Here is a 20,206-nt window from a genome sequence, read left to right on the forward strand (position 1 = left end):
TGAGCAGAGACCCCCAATGCTGGCTTTTTGCCCTCCGCCAGCCCAGCGTGATGGCTTTTGCCTGAAGGTGGGCTGGGGCAGTGGGCCTTCCCGAGGGCTTTCTCAGTTCCCTTCCATTTCCTGTGCCTGTGCACAGGAGGGTGACCTGCGTACCCGTTTAGGGCATACTTGGGAAAAAAAAAAAGGTCATAAGATCCGGGAGTTCTTTGGGGCTTCTGTGTGTCGGGAGTCCCCTGACGTCAGCCGGAGCAGCCCTGGGAGCTGGGCTGGAGTCTTGCCCTCAGAGTTTCCATCCGGGCTGAGCACCACCATCCTCCCGGGGCCCCATGTCATCAGAAGTGTCGGGAAACCTCCTGGCGGCTTCTGGGGCTCGACGTGTCTCAGGTGGTCCCGCCAGCTCAGGTGCACTCTGGGGGGAGACCGGAGAGGGGCAGAGCACAGGGTCTCACGCAGCCCGCACAGGTGTTGTGCTGGCCCTGGCATCCATGGGAGCGAGGGTGCCTGGCTGGGTGCCTCATAGCCACCCGGGCCATTCGTGTTTCTGAGAGGCCGCGAGAACTGTGTTGAGCTTTCCTAGTCTGCCTTCAGGGCAAGCCAGCCGCTACCCCCACAGCTCTTCCTCTTCCCTCGAAGAGGCCGAGGCTCAGAGGCTGTCCCCAGGCCAGTGCGCATCTGCTCCTGGAACCTGAAGGGTCGTGACTTCCTGTGTGTCACCGCATCAGACGATGGTTCTGTGACATTCTGCGGACACAAGATGCAGTTCCCAGTCTGGTGTTTTGCAGACTCAGCCCTGGCTGGTCTTGTCCTCCCCTCCTGCTTCCTCTTCTTCTCTAGACCACAAAGGCGGGTTCCCACGGGGACAGGGACCAGGATTCTAGTAAGTTTGAAGAGTCTTTCCATCATGTCAGGATAGTGGCTTCATAAGGGCCGGTCACCTTATTAGATGCTCTTTTGGGGTGATTGAGGGACCGATTCCCCAGGGCTGCAACTTTTGATTGGCCATTCCCCCCACCCCCCCGGGAGAGCTCCCCTTCTCCTTCCTTGCTTGCTTTCTTCCCTCACTGCAGGGGGGAGCAGGACTCACATGCCACCCCCCCTCCCCTGCAGCGGGCCGGTGCCCCTCCCCCCGCACTCTCAGGGGACACGGCAAAGTCTTCTGGCCCCTCCGCTGCCCCTTATGGTGTCCTGTTGACAGGGACCGTAAGTGGCTTTCCTCAGTGCCTCTGATCCGTGTTAAGATCACCATATAGCTGACCCCGAGATGCATCACTCAACAAATATTTATTAAGTAGCTGCTCTGGGTTCCCGAAATGCCATTCCCTTGTCTCAGCCAAGAATGAGTTAGAAGCTTCCAGAATCTTCTTCTGTCCGGGCTGAGCCAAATAAGCCAAGCTGGAGCAGCGGCACCTGGCTCTTTGGGGTGTTTCTGGCAGCTTCTGGGGCTGGGGCTTTAGGAGGGGATTCCCTTCGGAGGGAGGAAGGTGTTAGATGCCAGAATCGCTCCCTCGGCTCCTCAGAAAGTGGCTGCGTTGGTACGGGGAGGCGAGGAGGCCAGAATGGTGCCAGGGGACGCACAGCCTCACCCTGCGGCAGGTCCCCACTGCCCCGGGAGGAGGGACCCGCAGGCAGGGGCCCAAAACCTGCACGGAGCAGGGGTCCAGCATGCAGCTGCCAGGGGTCGTGGGTCTTCTCCCTACCCTTCCGGTTGGGGCTCAGAGGACGGGCCCTCTTGGGTGGGCCGGGGAGGGTGTGGGCACCCCCTTTGTGGGTGGGCGTGTACCTCTGCCAGGCCAAGCCGATGTGCTGGAGCTTTCGAGAGCGGCTTGCTTGTAAGAGGCTTTGACCAAACACAGACAGAGACGGGCTTTATTTAAGCGAACTCCACGCCCCTCGGGGTCCAGCTCATTTCTGCCGGCTTCCCCGGGTTCCGGCAGCGGCTGCCGCCCCCTTGAGCCCCACTCATCCCTGGCCTCTGGCAGAGGGGAGTTGCGGGGAACTTGCCGGGGTTCTGAAAACGGGAGATGCGCGCACGCGGGGCCTTCCTGAGCATCGTCCCTTTCCTGCAGCCAGGGAGCCTCGGCCGACCCCGGGCGGCGCCTTGTGTGGCTGGAGGACGCCCAGGCCCTGACCTCGGACACCTTCCGCACGGATAAGAGGCCAGACCCCGCCAACTGGGAGTACAAGTCCCTCTACCGCGGCGACATAGCCAGGTATGTCGCGGGCTCCTGGGGAGGGGGCGCACTCCTCCCGAACCCCTGGCCCCCGCCCCTGACCCTCCTGCATGCCACCCCCCCGTTCCATCCCTGGTCCTCCCTACATGCTACCCCCCTACAGCTACCCCTACGTGCTACCCACCCCCCATTCCCACCACTGGCCCCCCCTGCATGCCACCCTACCTCCCGCCCCGCCTCTGTCCCTGCCCCCCCCACATGCTACCGGCTTGGGCTTCTCTCGGTGTCAGTGAGGAGAACAACGTCTGACGGCGCGGTCAGAGTGAAAGCCGCACCTTGCCCGAGGGGCCAGGTCGGATTCATTTTATTTATTCATGGTGCCGGGCACAGCGCCTGCCCCCGGAGTGTCCGGTGAATTACTTGTTGAATGAGTGACTCTAAAAATACCTCCCAGTAATTAATCGTGACACATTATCTGGAAAGCGTTTGGATTCATCTCTCTGCCATTTAAGAAAGTTACGAAACCTTTTATTTACCCACACCCCGCCCACCCCACGAATGCCATGCGAGAAGGACTTCACAGGACAAATGACTCCTTCAGAGCGTTGCCAGCGCCCATCACGGTTAATCACAAAAGCCGGGATGGTATTTACTTCAGCCTGTGAGTTTTAAACTCTGTCCTCGCGTCTATCAAAACGATTTTGGGTTCCTTTCTCTTTGGTTTTGGGGCCACACCCGGCTGTGCTGAGATCTCACTCCTGGGTCTAAGCCAGGTAACCCCAGGATCCAGGCTCGGGGGACTCTGTGGGGTGCAGGGGCTTGAACTTCGGTGGGCCGTGTGAAGGCCAGCGCCTGTGACTCTGGCCCCTGTGTGGGTCTCTTTAAGCCTGTGAGGCTCTCAGTGCCGTCGGCCGCTGGAGTTGTCAGGAGTAACAGGATGCGGGCCTTGGCGGGTTGGCAGTCCTGGGGTAGAAGGGTATGAGTGGGACCTAATTATCATTGGGGCCACACCTGGTGCTCAGGAGACCCCACGTGCAGTGCTGGAGACTTGAATGGGGGGGATCGCAGCGGCCACACAGCCACAGACTTGGAAGGCAGACACCTGACCTCCCGCCCTCTCTGCAGTTCCTCACTAGCAGCCTGACAGACAAATAGCTCCTTAAGACGCTCTCCACTTTTCAGAGCTGTGCTAACTGAAAACTTGAACCATGACCCATCTCACCGCAGATGCAGTTCTGGCTAAAACTCCCTCATGACTCTGATGCAGTGCTTTTCAGTTTGTCATAACCTCATCTGGCTTTGGATTTTAATTGTCTGCCGTTGAAATGATGGGGTCACACACTTGGTTCTTGTGCTCAGTGGAGCCTCGTGATTTAGTTGTGGGCCCTGGAAGCCTAACCCACAGGTCTGGGTGACACCCGGCCTGGGGTGGTGCCTGCAAGGCAAGTGCTCCCCCACCTGGATGTATTTTATTTTGGGAGTCCCACCCAGCAGTGTTCTAGGCTGACTCCTGGCTCTGGGCTCAGGGGACCAGTCACGGCACCAGGAATTGACCCTGGGCTGGCCGGCCACATGCGAGACAAACACCCAACCTGCCGTCCTATAGCTCCAGCAGATTTCTAAATTTTTATTTGTTTATTTGCTTTTTGGGCCATACCTGGTGCTGCTCAGGGCTTACTCCTGGCTCTGCACTCAGGAATCACTCCTGGCGGTGCTCAGGGGACCCTGTGGGATGACGGAGATCGAATCTGTATCGGCTGCCTGAAAGGAAAACGCCCTCCCCACTGTCCTATCGCTCTGACCCTATCTCTGAATCAATTCATGCTCCTTAGAGTGCCCTGTGGCCTTCCCTGCCACCTGAGCACAGCGCCAAAGAAGTGACATCGGGAGGGCGGCGAGCAGCAGTGCCCACCAACCCCTGCTTCCCACCTTTCCACCTGGCGCTGCTGGGGATAGACCCAGGGCCTCACGCGTGCCAAGCGTGCCCCCTCCCCCCCGCCCAGGAGCCCGGCCCTGCCTTCCTGGCCCACCGGCTCCTCTGTGAGAAGAGAAGAACTGTCCCCTCATCTTCTCAGCGCTGGGGGCCACCCTCCGTGCTCGGGGACTCCCTCAGACTGGGCGGCCACAGCAGCAGGGCTGACTGTGGGCCCCTGTTTGTGGGACCCACCTCTGCCCACACGGGGGTGGGGGGTAGTTGGGGCGGGGGTGTGCAGCCCAGTGCTCTCTCTGGCTTGGCCACAGGCTGGTCACGGGACCCAGGGAGCTTCCGGTTCCCTCTCTGGGACCTGGTCGTTGTCTGTCACTGCCTTCCCCTCTGACATCACACACAAGTGGCACGGTGTCACTGCACACAGGTCTGGGGTGGGAGAAGGAGCCTGGCGGTTCCTCGGGGCCTATAGGGTGGAGAGAGGGAGATGCCATGGGCACAGTGGTGACTGGCCTCATGGTGGCCAGTGGCGACTCTACCCCTTGGCAGGAGGCTGTGGGCAGGGAGACCCCTGGGGTGGGGGTGGGGACATGGCTGCAGGCTCTGCCCTCAGGGAGGCGGCCTGTCCTCGAGGCGGGCATGGCAGAGAGCGGCCCTGTGCCCGGTGCCCGGATGAGCTCAGGGAGAGGTCGGGTCCTGGAGTTCCGGCGCCAGAGTCCCAGTTACCTTTGGAAAATTCCTCCCGGCTGTCGGTGCAGTTAGCCCTCTCGGACTTTTGTCCATTTTTGGAGTGCAGTGTGTCTCCTTGGCTGCGCCCCAGACGGAATAGCTGGCTGGGGTTTAGGAGCCAAGTCTGATAAAATAATGATAGTGATTTTAAACTTATCTAGAGGTTCCGCAGAGATAAGCCTTTCTTTTCAGTGAAGACGCTCTGTAAGCCTTCCTGATCTCCTTGGAATTCTGATGGTGCTCTTGCCCCCATCCCACAGATGAGGAGCTGAGGTCCAGGCAGGGATTTTTTTTTTTTGAGTTTTGGTGGTTTTGTGTTTTTTTTTTTTTTTTTTTTTTTGCTTTGTTTGGTTTTAAAGAACTTGCTCAAAGAACCACTACTAAATGGTGGGTTGGGGTCTGGGCAGCTTGGCCTGGGAGAGGTCTGTGTGCGAGGCAGACGCAGAGAGAGAGAGAGAAAGGTTACTGCAGCCTGCAGCCCAGCCTTGGAGCTCACACCGTAGCTGGGGTTCACAGAACCCCCTGCTTCCCGTAGTTCCTCTGGCTCCTGTGCTCAGAGCACTCGGGGCTCTGTGCTCAGGGCTCACTTCTGGCTCTGTGCTCAGGTCACTCCCCATTCTGTGCTCAGGCCTCACTCTTTGCTTTCTGCTCTGGTATCACTCCTGGTCGCTCTTTGTGCCACTGTCCCTTCATCTGCCCATCTGGCCCCCATGGGTGGCACCTGCCTCTCACGGGCAGCTTGGAGAACATTCAGACCCGGGTCTGGCAGGCAGACATGAGTTTCCTTTTCTTGAGTAAATGCCTAGAAGTAGCCCGCGGGTCGGAGGCTGGCTCTGTTTAGTCGGTTTGTCCTGTTTTTAGACACTGGCAGAGCTTTTCCCATAGCGTCCGCTCAAGTGGTCCCTGCCCGCCGGAGCATGTGACTGTCCCCCCCCCCCATGTGCTCATTGGCCATCAGCGGTGCCCTCCCAGTGGTTCTGATGGCTCTGGGGTGACATTTGTGTTTTCCCGGTGATTAATGATGTTGATCATGATTTCCTAGTGATGAGTGATATTGATGACGTTTTTTCTGATGATTCATGGTGTCGATCGCATTTTCCTGTGCCCCTTGGCCATTCACAGCATCTCTGGTCCAGTTTCTGGCCAGGCCTCCTGTCTCGATCTGGATGGGGGGACCATGTGGTGCCCACGGGCAGAGAGCTCTGTCCCCCTCACCTCGGCAGGCCCCCTTCTCTCTGAACCCTGTTTCCTCTGGAGTAGGAACAGCCCAGGCTGATGCCACGAGGTCTGCTTTGTTTCAGGATTTTTTTTTTAAAGGAAAAGAACATCTTTGACCTCCTGTGACCTTTCCAGTGGGAGCAGAGGCTAAGATTGTGCAGCTGGTGTCCCCTTGGGTCCCCTAAGGCTTCAGCCCAGTTGTTTAGGGTTCAGGAGAGGGGCGGTTCCTGGCTGGCCTTGAGCGTTTGGCACTGCTTGTGACTTGCTGTGATGGTGGGGCCACGGAGGACAGGCCCCGATCTCCCTCTTCGTCCCTGTCCCACTGTCCCCTTATCTCTCCGGACCCTGGGGGGTGGGGGGAGGAATCACTGAGTTATCCCCAGATGGGGTTGGGGGTCACTCAGCCGTTGCCCTATGTCATGGCAGGTACAAGAGGAAAGGCGACTCGTGCCTGGGCCTGAACCCCAAGAAGCAGCGCGTGTCCTGGGAGGGGGCCCCCCGCCAGAAGAAGCCCGCTCACGCGCAGGGCGAGAGGTACTTCGCCAGGAGGAGCTTGGGCCTGCTGAGCGCGGCCGGCGTGGCCGTGCGCCCCCGCGCCCCGGAGCCCCCCGCCGCGGCCCCCGCCGCCTTCATCCCCGTGGCGGACCCCGAGGAGGCGGCCCCACCCGTGACCTCCTGGTTGAACCCGCTGGGGATCTACGATCCAGCCACCACGCAGTGGCTGCAGGGACAGGGGGCCCCGTCAGAGCAGTCCCCGGCGGTGCCCGACGCCCCAGCAGACCCCGAGAGCACGGCACTCAGGGCTAAGGTGGAGGACTTCAACCGCAGGCTACGGGAGAGCCCGCGCGATGTCCAGCTCTGGATGGCCTTCGTGGATTTCCAGGTGAGCGTGGCCGCCCCGTGGATGTGGGTGACCCCAGCCGTGGCCCGGGACTGGGGGCTGGCGTGAGGGCGTGGTCTTCCAGAGAAGGCAAGCTCGGGACAGAGGAGCGGGGAGGAAGGGACCCCGGTGCCAGAGGACGCAGGTGGGGGGTGGTCCGCGCCCCACTGCCCTCCTGATACCTCTCCCGCGGCCCCTGGCCGTGGCGTGGCCCGCGCGTGGCCCTTTCCGTGGCCAAGCCAGCCCTGCCGTGACGAAGGGACCGAGCGCAGGTGCGGTGGCGCAGACACGGAGCGCATGATCCCCGTCCTGGGCTGGGGTTCCCCGTGTCTGCTGAGCTGGGGTCTCCAGGCTGGGGGTACCCGTGCCCTGCTGAGCTGGGGTCTCCAGAATGGGGGTTCCCCGTGCCCTGCTGAGGTGGGGGGGTCTCTGGGCTGCGGGTTCCCACGCCTTGCTGAGCCGGGGTCTCCGGGCTGGGGGGTCTCTGCGCCCTGCTGAGCGGGAGTCTCCGGGCCGGGGGGGTCCCCGCGCCCTGCTGAACGGGGGTCTCCGGGCTGGGGATCCCCGCGCCCTGCTGAGCGGGGTCTCCCGACTTGGGGTCCTGAGCGGGGGCCTCCGGGCTGGGGGGTCCTAGCGCCCTGCTGAGCGGGGGTCTCCGTGCAGGACGAGGCGATGCGGCGGCCTGGGCTGTACGCGCTGGAGGCGGACGGGGAGCCCCGGCAGCGGGCGTCGCTGCGGCTGGTGTTGGAGAAGAAGCTGGCCGTCCTGGAGCGGGCGCTGGACAGCAACCAGGGCAGCGTGGAGTTGCAGCTGGCGCGCCTACGCGTGTGCGCCGAGCTCTGGGAGCCGGGCGCCCTGGCCAAGGAGTGGCAGAAGCTCCTCTTCCTGCACCCCAACGACGCGGCCCTCTGGCAGAAGTACCTGCTCTTCTGCCAGGGCCAGTTCAGCACCTTCACCGTGTCCAGGCTGCTGGGGGCCTACGGCAAGTGCCTGAGCACGCTGTCGGCCGTGCAGGACGGCAGCATCCTGTCCCACCCTGCGCTGCCCGGCACCGAGGACGCCCTGTTTGGTAAGGGGGCGCCTGGCCCAGCCCCGCCAGTGGGGAGTGAGGGAGGAGGTGGCGGCGGGGGGTGTGTGCCCACTCCTGGAGGCGCAGTGAAGACTTGGGTACCACTGAGCATCCTACATCCTGAACGTTAGTTAGGCCTTCGTGTTTCTGGGTAGTTTTTTTTTTTTTTCCTCTTTTGGCTGCTGTTTGGTTTTTGAGCCACACCCAGTGCTGTGGGGACCATATGGGATGCGGGGATTGAACCTGGGTCGGCAGACAAGGCAAGTGCCCTCCCTGCTGCTGTCCCGGTGAGGTCTCTCGGTTCTGAGGGAGCAGCAGGGAGACGCCAGGGCCCCTGCCTTCCTCCTCGCTCGCTGGTCCGCTCGGGTCCCTCACCACAGGCCTTCTCTTCCTGCGGCAGCCCCGGGCCACCCTCCCACCACTGTAGCATGAGGGGCACACGTGTGTGCATGTGTGAGCCTGTGTGTCTGTGAGTGCCTGTGCATGTCTGTGTTGCTGTGTATATGTGCAGCTATGCACATGTGTGTGTACACGTGCCTATGTGTGCACTGTTGTGCACATGTGTGTGCATGTGTGTGCATGTGCATGTGTATGCGTGTGTGTGTGTGTTTGTATTTGTGCTCGTGTGCCGCATAGGGGAGGCCTTCCCCCCCCCCCACAGATCTGGGGTGTGGGCCTCTGCTGCACCCCAGTGGTGTAGACTGTTTCCAGTCATGAGATAGAGGAGGTAGCGTATGATTTAGTTGGTTTGATTTTGTCATTTTGGGCAAAAGAACAAAATGTTGTCTGAGCTCCACCATCCCCGGGTGCTCAGGCAACCATGGCCTGCCAGGGTCTGTTCCCCCAGACGCCGCCCCCCCCCCCCAGTTCTGCCCAGGGTCTGCTCCCCTCTCCCCTCAGGGACTCGCCCTCCACCCTCACCCCCCGCCCCATCCTGCCTGGGCCTGCTCCCCCCAGGCCCCTCTCCGACCCTTGGCCAGGCCCTGACTCCGGGCTTGCCCTTCACTGTTCTCTCTCGCTGCCTGCTCGAGCCCCGTGTGTCCCTGGGCAGCTCAGCGGCCAGAAGCCTTCCTTGCGGGCTGGTGGTCCATGAGCAGAGTCCTGCTCTCACCGTCCAGCACGTGACGGGCTTTCATTTTATTTTTTTAAATCCCCAATCCTGCTGTGATACCCTTTCTTATCTGCTAAGGACTTAGATTAACTGCTCTAGAAATCAGAAGCGTTTTTCACGCTGGCGTGGTCTCATTTTTGAGATTTGTGACATGCCCCGTTGCTTCACATTAGCAAATGGAATTGTACTGTGAACTGAACCTTCCAGGCCTGCAGCCTCCGTGTTTCTAGAAGATGCTGCGCCAAGGCTGAAAACTGCGGGTGAACAGTGCCACCTAGTGGCCGCCTCTGGCAGCGTTTTGCTGTCCTGATAAAACCCGCTGCAGCCTTCTTCCCCCCCCCCCCCCCCCAGGTTTTTGCCGACAGCTGGTTTTGCATATTGGGGGACCCGTGTTCAGAGCAGCCTCTCACCTCACCTCACCTGTGTGTCCTGTATCTCATTTTTATTGCTAATATTTCATTCTCAGGGCGGGGAGGGGGTTCCTCGTCTGAGCACAGCACTGTGAGCCTTTGAAGTGTGTGTATTTGCATTTGTGTGTGAGAGAGAATATGTGTGTATTTTGTGTGTGTGTGTGTGTGTGTGTGTGTGTGTGCAAATGTGTGAGCAGCTGTGTGGATGTGTGCACGTGAGTGACTGCATCTGTGTGCGTGTGAGTGGCTGTGTGAGTCTGCACCTGTATGTGAATGTGTGTGTGTGTGTGTACATGAGTGGCTTGTGAACCTGTGTGTGTGTGCATGCAGTCGCGCGCGCGCGCGCACGCGTGTGTGTGTGTGTGTGTGTGTGTGTGTGTGCGCACGAGCGACCCGCTGGCTCCGGTGACCTCGCTCCCTGTCCCCCCACCCCCAGGGCTCTTCCTTCAGCAGTGCCACTTCCTGCGCCAGGCTGGCCACACCGAGAAGGCTGTGTCCCTGTTCCAGGCTATGGTGGACTTCACCTTCTTCAAGCCCGACAGCGTGAAGGAGCTGCCCACGCGGGGCCAGGTACGAGCCTGTGCGTTGGCTGTGCTCTCCCTCCCTCCTCCTTGTCCTTCCGGGGGGGGACAGAGAGGGGCTTTCAGGATTCTGGAGCTCGGGACAGTGCAGGAGAATTTTCCCTTCGGATAGAAAGACAGACTTACCGCCTCCCCTTCCAGTGCATCCCCGGTGTATGTGGGCTCTCCCCCAGGATGCTCAAGGGAGCCTGTCTTGGGGCTGGGGGTCTCCCTCCTGCTGCTCAGGAGGACCGGGGGACCACTCCCCACAGTTCTTGGTCAACCAGGCAGAGGCTTGATGGAGTCTCAAGGATGCGGTCTTGCTATTTGGGGTGGGGGTGGGGGGGTAGTTGGTTTTTTGGTTTTGTTTTTGTTTCACTCTTTGGGCCACACCTGGTGATGCTCAGGGTTACTCCTGGCTCTGCACTCAGGAATCACTCCCGGCGGGGCTCAGGGACCCCGTGGGATGCTGGGGATCGAACCTGGAATAAGGGGATGCAAGGGTCACTTGGCTACCTACCTTGGTGGTGGCAGAGCCTTCAGGGTCACACCCAGCCAGCAGTGTTGCAGAACTCAGGGGTGCCTGGGATCAGGGGGTTGGCTGAGACACACGCCCCATCCCGGCCATACCCCTCCCTCCTTTCCCCTCCCTCTGCTCCCTTCCCCGGTCCCGTTCCCCCCCACCCCCCGTTTACCCCTATCCCCTCCCCCCTTAACCTTCCCCCTCTCCCATATCTTCTGGATTGGCCAAGGAAGGGGCCCGCTGTCCCCAGGCCCAGCTGCCCAGTGAGGTGACAGGGGACTGCCAGGGCTGGCCAAACGCAGGCTCCTGCCCCAGAGCCCTTGTCTAGGAAACCCTTTTCCTGAACTCAGGGGCCACCGTCGCCACCTAGTGGGATGTCCCGGGATCGCGGGCCCACAGGAGAGAGCGGCCAGGCGGCTTCTCCTCCTCAGACAAAACTGGGTGGAGGATTATTGGTCAGTGCCTTAACTCGTCGTTCTCGTCTGATGTGTCAGATGGGCAGAATGGCTTACAGGCATGCTGTGCTCTGTCCTGAGCATTTTCTGTGCTGAAAAAGTGCTTCTTGGCCCCGTCTCCAGGCAGCGAATGCGGAAGGGTTGGAGCCGTAGGTCTCTCCTGGCCGTGCGTGTGGGCAGAGGCCCTGCCAGGACTGAGGCTCATCCAGAACTTTCTGACTGCCATGTTCAGGGTCAAGGGCCTGCCCGTTCCACACCCTCGAGATGCTTTTTGTTTTTATTATTTATTTGTTGGCTTTGGGGCCACACCCAGAGATGCTCAGTGGTTACTCCTGGCTCATGCACTCAGGAATTACTCCTGCTGGTGCTCAGGGAACCATATGGGGTACCAGGAATGGAACCCAGGCCGACCGCGTGTAAGTACGGCCTACCCGCCAGACTATCTCTCCAGTCCCAAAATTTACTTTTTATTACTTTTTTCATTTTGTTTTGTTTGGGGGGCCACACCTGATGGTGCTCTGGGGTTCCTCCTGGCTCTGTACTCAGGAATTACTCTTGGAGGTGCTTGGCGGATAGTACAGGATGCCAGGGATCGAGCCCAGGTTGGCCAGATGCAACGCAAGCACCTTACCTGCTATCTCTCTGGCCCCTGAGATTTATTCTTAAGTTAATGAATTTGGAGGGGTGCCACATGCAGCCTGCCCAGAGGCTGTTAGCTTCTGGCTCAGTGCTCCTGGGCACGTGCAGCGTTGTTGAGGGGCTGAGCCTGCAGTGCCCGGGCACAGATCAGACGGCCTCCCGTGTGCCAAGCCTGCGCTCACCACACGGGGCAGTGTTCAGGGCTTACTCCTGGTGGGACTTGAAGTGTGTGTGTGTGGGGGGGGGGGGGGGAGGCAAAACCATATGCAATGCCAGCAATGCCAGGATTATTCAAATTGAGGGCAGCACCCTAACCCCCCCTACCATCTCTCTGGTCTGCTCACTTGAGATTTTGAATAGCAACAGCCCTTGCCCTCTCAACAACTTAACCAACAACGTGTAAAGCTGCTTTCAGTAAGGGCGGTCCAAGGAAGGGGGGAGTGAAGGGGGGAGAGGGGGAATGGAGAGGGAGGGAGAAAGGGAAAGGGAAAGGGAGGGTGAGAGGAAGAGTGAGGAGGAAAGACAGGAGAGGGAGAGGGGAGGGAGAGTGAGCGAGGGAAGGAGAGAGAGAGGAAGGGAGAGGGAGGGAGTGAGGGTCCCATAAGTTCTGGCTGTCTAACAGTGCCCGACATTTCTGGTGTGTTGTTTGTAGTTGTAGTTGTCGTGGGGTCACCTCTAGTAGTCCTGGGGATGGGACCCCCGTGTGCCGGCCCCCATCACCCCATCAGGCGCTCTCCTCCTCCCCTGAGCGAGTGGACAGTGAAGTGGGGACACTCCTCCCTGGTCCCCAGAATGCTGGCTGGAGGCCTTCCCGGAAGGGCCCTGTCAGCTCCGCTGGACTGGATGCGCTTCGGGCTCTCCCCAAAGCCCCTCGTGTCCCCTGGTCACACGACACTTTCCTGTTCACGGCCACCATCCCCTGCTTTCCCCAGGAGCCGGATCATCGTCAGCGAGCTGGGGCCCCACGGGCGAGCCTGGCGGGGGTGCCAGCTCCCACTCACCGCCCATAGCCACAGCGCATTCCTGGCTTGGGGTCCCCGTGCCCCCCACCCACCCCACAGTCCAAGGAGAAGCGGGACTTGGGTATCAGGGACCCAGAGGCACAGGGGGACTGGCTGTGCCCCTGGTCTGGTTGGATCTATCCGGCAGACCGCCCCCCCCAACCCTCCATTTTCTGCGATCAAAGAACCACCCTCAGGGCAGGGCAGATCTGCTTCCTGCCTGGGGTCAGCAGGATTGCCCCAGAGGCCCCTGGCGGGCGGGGCGGGGCAGCTCGCTCCCCCCCTCCCCCAACCTTGTGCCCGGGCCAAGCCCTCCAGGCCAACCTCCCATCCTGGGCCTGCAGGTGGAGTTCTTCGAGCCCTTCTGGGACAGCGGCGAGCCCCGGGCCGGGGAGAAGGGCGCCCGTGGCTGGCGGGCGTGGATGCACCAGCAGGAACGTGGCGGCTGGGTCATCGTCACTCCAGGTAAGGTGGCTGTATCTGTAGTGCAAGAATCTTCCAGAAGCATCGGGACGCCAGAAATGCTCTCCGGGGGGCCATGGTCTTTATTTTTATTTTTTGCTTTTTGAGTCACACCTGGAAATGCACAGGGGTTACTCCTGGCTCTGCACTCAGGAGTTACTCCTGGCGGTGCTCGGGGACCATATAGGATGCTGGGAATCGAACCTGGGTTGGCCGCGTGCAAGGCAAACGCCCTACTCACTGTGCACTGTGCTATGGCTCCAGTGCTGGCCCCTTTTCCTTCCTGGGGCATCCGAGAAGGTGTCCTCATGTGTTCCTGTCCCAGCGCTGTCTCTCTGCATGTGGGGATCGGCAGGAGTTTTCTCAGCACTGTGCAGACCCTCGGAGCCTTTGAAAAGCATTCACTTTTTCAGGAGTACTCTAAAGTGTTTTTTTTGGGGGGGGGTCACCCAGCGATGCACAGGGGTCACTCCTGGCTCTGCATTCAGGAATTACTCCTGGCGGTCCTCGGGGGACCATATGGGATGCTGGGAATTGAACCTGGGTCGGCTATGTGCAAGGCAAACGCCCTCCCCGCTGTGCTATCGCTCCAGCCCCAATACTGTATAAAGTCTCTTATTATTGTTTTCAAATTTTGGGGCTGCACCCAGTGGTGCCTAGGGGCTACTCCTGGTGGGGTTGGGGGGTTGGGGGGACCATATGGGGTGTTAGGGATCGAACCCGTGCCAGTTGCATGCCAGGCAAGCAAGTGCTCTACCCACTGTACTATCTCTCTGGCCCCTGTACTAGACTTCCAGATCAGGCTCATTCCCCATCACTGCAGAATGGGCTCTGGGTCAGAGCCTTCTAGAATATTCCTTTCCTGTCTTGGCGGGCCCAGCGGCACAGTCAGGGGCTTGCACAGAGTCCGCAGGCCCCTGGGGGCTGGGTTGGGGTCCCGGGGTTCCTGCATCTCCGGTCCGGGAGCCCCCACAGAGCCAACCTACCTGGCCTCGGTGCGGGCTGTGCGGCCCCTTGGCCGAGCTGACCATGTCCTGCCTGTGCAGATGAGGAGGAGGACGAGGTGGACGACGATGCCCCGGAGGTCCGAGACAGGACCCTGCCCCGCTGGCAGCTCTGGCTGGCGGCCGAGCGCTCCCGGGAGCAGAAGCACTGGCGCCCGTGGCGGCCTGAGAAGAGCAAGAAGCAGAGCGAGGACGACTGTGAGGACCCCGAGAGGCAGGTGCGTGGGTGCCGTCCCCGGCCTCGGCTGAGCTTCTCCCCGGCAGTGGGCACTGCGGGGTGCCCGGGAGCCATCCTCGTCCCCTCCCCTCTCGGGAACCCCTGGGGCACGGCAGCGAGGGCTGGCTCTGGAGAAGGGGGCGCATGGAGGCCCCCTCGGGTCTCAGCATTCTGGCCGCCCCCTCCCCAGGAAGCAGTTTGGGGCCCGCGGGCGGTTTGGGTGGGCGGAGGCAGGAGTCCTGGCCTCTGCTTTCGCGACCCCATGGGCCCCACTGTGTCTCCTCCCGCCGCGGGCCAGGAGGAACCAGCTGCAAACACCCACACGTGGGCCCACTGCCCTGGACACGGCCACTCTCCTCGCCCTTCCCTTCTCACCAGCCGCATCTCCTGGGCGTGATTCTCATTTTCCGGGGAGAGCACACGTGGTGGCCACTGTCCACCTTCCCATCAGCACTGGCCACAGGTGGAGCAGATCAGTGGCCACACACACGTGCTCTGGGTCCAGGTTCCTGGATCCGGTGGGTCCAGTGGGCAAGGGAGAGCGCCTGACCCCAGCCGCTGACCCCCGGCCCCCACCCCCCAGTACAGGGGGTGCCAGTGGCCTTGCAGGGCAGCCCCGACCACACTCACTCTCTCTCTCTCGGTGGCAGGTGCTGTTCGACGACATCGGGCAGTCTCTGATCCGCCTGACCAGGCCCGAGCTGCGCTTCCAGCTGGTCACTGCCTTCCTGCAGTTCCTGGGCGTGCCCTGCGGCGCCCGCCCGCCCGCCACCTGCCTGTCCCTGGCGCTGGACGAGGGCGACCTCTTTGACGGCAGCCTCTCTGACGAGCAGCCGCTGACGGCGCCCCAGCCGCCCTTCTCCGGCGTGGGCTGTGTGGGCTGCAGCGACCCGCTGGGCGGCCGGCGGGGGACCCGGGGCCACGGGCGGGAGGGCGAGGACTTCATCCGCAACCTGCTCCACCTCCTGCTGCCGCTCTTCGCCGGCCCCGAGCGGGCTCAGCTCTGCCTCGCCTGGCTGCGCTACGAGGTGGCCAAGGTGAGGGCGGCGGAGGGGTGCCAGGCTGCGGCTTCGGGTCCCCAGAGGCGCCGGGTCCAGCTGAGGGGACCCCTGCGTGTGCTGGTGCCCGGTCGCAGGTGTCTGGTCTTCTGTGTGCTGGCATGTGTTAGCATGTCTGGTCTCCCGTGTGCTGGCGTGTGTTAGCATATGTCTGGTTTCACATGTGCTGGTGTGTGTTAGCGTGTGCCTGTCATCACATGTTCTGGAGTCTGTTAGCATGTGTCTGATGATGTCACATGTGCTGGTGTCTGGTCTCATGTGCTGGTGTGTGTTAGCATGTGTCTGGTTTCACATGTGCTGGTGCCTGGTAGCAGGTGTCTGGTCTCCTGTGTGCTGGCGTGTGTTAGCATGTGTCTGGTCTCACGTGTGCTGGTGTGTGTTAGCATGTGTCTGATCTCACGTGCTGGTGCCTGGTAGCAGGTGTCTGGTCTCCTGTGTGCTGGCGTGTGTTAGCATGTGTCTGGTCTCACGTGTGCTGGTGTGTGTTAGCATGTGTCTGGTTTCACATGTGCTGGTGCCTGGTAGCAGGTGTTTGGTCTCCTGTGTGCTGGCGTGTGTTAGCATGTCTGGTCTCACATGTGCTGATGCTCGGTAGCAGGTGTCTGGTCTCACGTGTGCTGGTGTGTATTAGAATGTGCCTGTCATCACACGTTCTGGAGTCTGTTAGCATGTGTCTGATGTCACATGTGCTGGTGTCTGATCTCACGTGTGCTGATGTGTGTTAGCATGTGTCTGATCTCACATGTGCTGGTGCCTGGTAGCAGGTGGTTGGTCTCACGTGTGCTGGTGTCTGTTAGCAGGTGTCTGATCTCACAAGTACATGTCTGATCTCACACGTGCCAGCGTCAGTTAGCGCGAGTCTCACTGCATGCCTGCCCTCGTCTGACCTGCAGTGCGGGGACGCAGGCGGGGCTGGCGCCGGAGCCAAGCGCCCGCCCACTGTCCTTCCTCCCGCCAGGTCCTCTGGTGCCTGCACACGAAGAACAAGAAGAGGTTGAAGTCCCGAGGGAAGAACTGCAAGAAGCTAGCCAAGAGTCTCCTCAAGGAGCCCGAGAACCGCAACAACTTCTGCCTGTGGCGGCTGTACGCGCACCTGGAGTGGCTGCTGGGGAACACGGAGGACGCGCGCAAGGTGTTCGAGGCGGCGCTGGGCGCGGCGGGCGGCCGGGCCCTGCAGGACGGTGGCGTCTGCGAGCTGGGCCTGCTCTACGCGCAGCTGGAGCTGGAGCTGGAGCTGGCAGGTGACTCCCGAGGCCCGGCCGCGGCCCGCGCCGTGCACATCCTCACCCGGCTGACCGAGAGCGAGCCCGGCGCGCCCGCCCCCGGCCCGGCCTCCGCCGTCCCCGTCCTGAAGGCGCGCAAGGCGTACGAGCGCGCGCTGGAGGCCTGCCTGCCGGAGGAGGCCGCCATCCGGGGCCGCCTGGCCAGCGTCGCCGGCTGCTTCATGCTCTTCCAGTATCTGACGGTGGGCATCGAGGCGGCCGTGCGGGTCCACGACCAGGTGAAGGCGCAGCTAGAGGCCGCCGCTGGGGCCACCGCGGGCAGCGGCCCAGAGGAAGCGGCCAGCCCCGGGCGCCCCGGCCCCGTCCTCGAGGCGCTGGCGCTGCTGCACACGAACCTGCTTCGCTTCCACATGCGGGTGGGCGTGTACCCGCTGGCGCCCCTGCGCGAAGCCCTGGCCGGGGCCCTGAGGCTCTACCCGGACAACCAGGGCCTCTGGCGCGCCTTCGTGCAGGTGCAGAACAAGACCCACAGCGCCAGCAGGACGCGAAGGTTCTTCGACGCCGTCACCAGGTCCACCAAAGCCCTGGAGCCCTGGCTGTTTGCCATCGAGGCCGAGCAGATGAGGAAGAGGCTGGTGGAGATGGTGCAGAGGTAGGCAGGCCCGCCCCGCCGCGCCCCTATCTGCGGGGACCTACTTCCTGCGCCCTGTGCCAGGCACAGTGGGACTCGCGCACGCGCAGCCCCTGCGGCCACTCCTGTGAGCTGGACCGCCTGGAGCAGCTGGCAGGGCGTGGACTTGGCCCCGCAGGGCCACCTCGTGTCCGGCTGTGTCCTTGCCGGCCGGGGCGCGTTGGCGTCGTTATCCCTGGAATCCCCCCGCCCGCCCCCTGCGCTCTGCTCAGCCTTGCGCGGGTGCCGTGATGGAGTGGGTGGGAACTCACAGGATGGACAGAAGGGCCCCTCTGGACCCCAGGGGCCACTAGCTGGGTCTTCCTGTGCGGGTCACCGGGGGCTAGGGAGTTGGGCGCATGCGCTGGGGCCGCCCTGTTTTCTTCTGGAATCTTCGGTGTGGCCCGGAATGGTGCCCCCGAGCCCCAGGCTTTTGCTTTTCCGACCCAGCGGGTGCAATTCTCCCTCCTCGCAGGGAAGGGGAGAGGGGATAGAATTTCTATCCGAGCAGGGGTGCGAGGGGTTCCTGAGAGCCCCCAGCCCGGATGCTATACACACATGCCCCAGCCCTGGTCTATGGCACCACCTTGCTAGTGCGCGTGTCCCTCTTGCAGGGTGGACGGCAGGGAGGTGCACGCCACCCTCCCTGAGAGCGGCCTGGTGCACCGCATCCGGGGCCTGTTCGAGAGCGCCGTGCGGACAGAGGCCGGCGCCCAGTGCCCCCTGCTCTGGCGGATGTACCTGAAGTTCCTGGTAAGGCCCCGCACCTGGCCGGCCCTCGGGACTTCCTGGGAGGAGTCAGGGGGCAGCTCGGGCACCACATCCATCCTTTTTGTGTGCGTGTGACCCGAGTCCCCATTGCCCGGAGTGGGGGCAGCCTTGGGGCGTGCCCTGCCTCTCCCCGCCCCCCCAGTCCTCTCCACCCAGTGGTCTCCCATCCCGCCCCCACCATGGTGTCCAGTCCTGCCCTCTCCCCGCGGTGTCCACTCCTGTTCACCCCAAGAGTCCAGTCCTGTATGCTCCTATGGTGTCCAGTCCTATCCTTCCCCAGGGGTGCCCAGTCCTGCCGGCGCCCATGGTTTCCAGTTCTGCAGGTTCCTTGAAGGGTGCCCCCTGGTGCTTGCAGGGCTGTGGGGATTTTCCTGGAGTCGGGTTGAGGAGATGAGGGATACTCCTGCCTGTACCTTTCCCCGTTTGAGGCTTTGCCCTCAGGAGGGGCAGGCGCGGCCATGTTGGAGTCCTGGAGGCATCTGAATCCCCAGGACCTTCCGCTGCTGGGCAAAAACGGCACCACTTTCCCCAGGCCCTGGCCGCCTTCGCAGCCCCAACAGTCCTGTGTCTGTTTTTTTTTTTTTCTTTTTGGGTCCCACCCTGTGATGCTCATGGGTTCCTCCTGGCTCATGCACTCAGGAATTACTCCTGGCGGTGCTCGGGGAACCATATGGGATGCCGGGAATCGAACCCAGTTCGGCCTCCTGAAAGGCAGATACCCTCCCTTCTGTACTTTCGCTCCAGCCCCGTGTCCAGTTTTCTTTCTTCCCTTCCTAAGGCAGGAAAGTCTTAGCTGGGTCCATGTTCTGGGAGGACACTGAGTGTTTCTGAGGCTCCCTGAAGGGGGAGGACAGGAGCCCCCGGCCACCAGGCTGCCCGCAGTGTGGCCCTGGAGGGGAGGGGTGAGCCTAGACCAGACGAGGCAGTCTTTGGGGAGACGGTTGTGCTTGAAAGTGAGCCGGAGGGGGTGGGCCCCGGGGACTCCAGGGAGAGGCTGGGAGCGGGGATGGTGGGAGCCAACAGGAGCCCGGCCCACCGCAGCTCCTGGGCACTGCTGGGCACTGCTGACACCCATTCACACTGCTGACGGCTGCCCAGTGCCGGGCTGGCTTTCGGGCCACCTCCCCGTCCCCTCATCCTCCCGGTGCTTCTTCCTGCTTCAGGTTTCCTTGGGGAATAAGGAGAGAAGCAAAGGTGTGTTCTACAAAGCCCTGCAGAACTGCCCCTGGGCCAAGGTAAGTCCGTGGCGTCTCGGCGTCCCACAGGCCCTGCCCTGCGGAGCCCCTGCCCGGGTGCGGAGGCCCCCCCTCCCTCCCGCCCAGAAACTCAGCGCTGGGCTGGTGCCGGCTGCTGAGGCCTGGCTCCGCGCAGGCGCTGTACATGGACGCGGTGGAGTACTTCCCCGACGAGCTGCAGGAGATCCTGGACCTGATGACCGAGAAGGAGCTGCGGGTGCGCCTGCCCCTGGAGGAACTGGAGCTCCTACTCGAGGACTAGTGGCCCATGGGCCGCTCCGTACTGACACGTCTCGTGAATGTGTGGCTGACACACAAGCTCTTCTACATATCGTATATGTGAAAGTGTATCTGTGTACAGACAAGAATGGTGCCACGGGACACCAACCCCACCGTGCCTGCCAAGTCCCTGTCCTCCAGGCCCGCCACCGAGACCACGCACCCCCCTCCCCCCCACACACACACCAGGCTGGCACTCACAGGTCTGTCCGTGTTTTCAGAGGCGAGCAGCGGGGCTCACGTGAGACATGGTGGAAACCCGGCCTGTCAGGGGCATTCAGGTTCTCTTTCTTGCCAGCCTAGTACTCCACACGTGGAACACTCTTGGGACATGCATGTTTACAGCCCTGTTTATGCTGTGGGTTCTCAGGCAGCAGCTAGAAGCGTGCATGTCTGTCCGACCATCACAGGTTAGGGCCACACGGGACTTAGGTGAGAAAAAGAAACATCACAGACTTAATTCAGACGTGGCTCACGTGAGGGCTGTGCTGACCCCAGCATCACAGAGCCTGTGCACTGTTGGGTGTGACGGCCACAGTAATGGAAGAGTGCCACCACCTCTGGGACGGCTGAGGTCCCACGCTCAGGCACCCC

The 20,206-nt window shown here is 61.8% G+C and overlaps 1 protein-coding gene across 1 annotated transcript in view; it reads left to right on the forward strand.

The window, feature by feature from the left end:
- The window catches only part of NRDE2 (NRDE-2, necessary for RNA interference, domain containing), a 38,220-nt gene extending 18,625 nt beyond the window's left edge, over positions 1-19,595 (forward strand). Inside the window, exons 4-14 of the mRNA XM_056134340.1 lie at positions 2,071-2,210; positions 6,472-6,928; positions 7,589-7,994; positions 9,952-10,085; positions 13,038-13,158; positions 14,202-14,377; positions 15,027-15,413; positions 16,393-17,309; positions 17,942-18,080; positions 19,262-19,333; positions 19,470-19,595. Coding sequence (XP_055990315.1) covers positions 2,071-2,210; positions 6,472-6,928; positions 7,589-7,994; positions 9,952-10,085; positions 13,038-13,158; positions 14,202-14,377; positions 15,027-15,413; positions 16,393-17,309; positions 17,942-18,080; positions 19,262-19,333; positions 19,470-19,595 — 3,075 coding nt within the window. The remainder of the gene's footprint in view (positions 1-2,070; positions 2,211-6,471; positions 6,929-7,588; positions 7,995-9,951; positions 10,086-13,037; positions 13,159-14,201; positions 14,378-15,026; positions 15,414-16,392; positions 17,310-17,941; positions 18,081-19,261; positions 19,334-19,469) is intronic.
- The last annotated feature ends 611 nt before the right edge of the window (positions 19,596-20,206 follow it).

Source organism: Sorex fumeus, unplaced genomic scaffold (genome assembly GCF_029834395.1).
Source record: "Sorex fumeus unplaced genomic scaffold, SorFum_2.1 ptg000098l, whole genome shotgun sequence".
NCBI lineage: Eukaryota > Metazoa > Chordata > Mammalia > Eulipotyphla > Soricidae > Sorex > Sorex fumeus.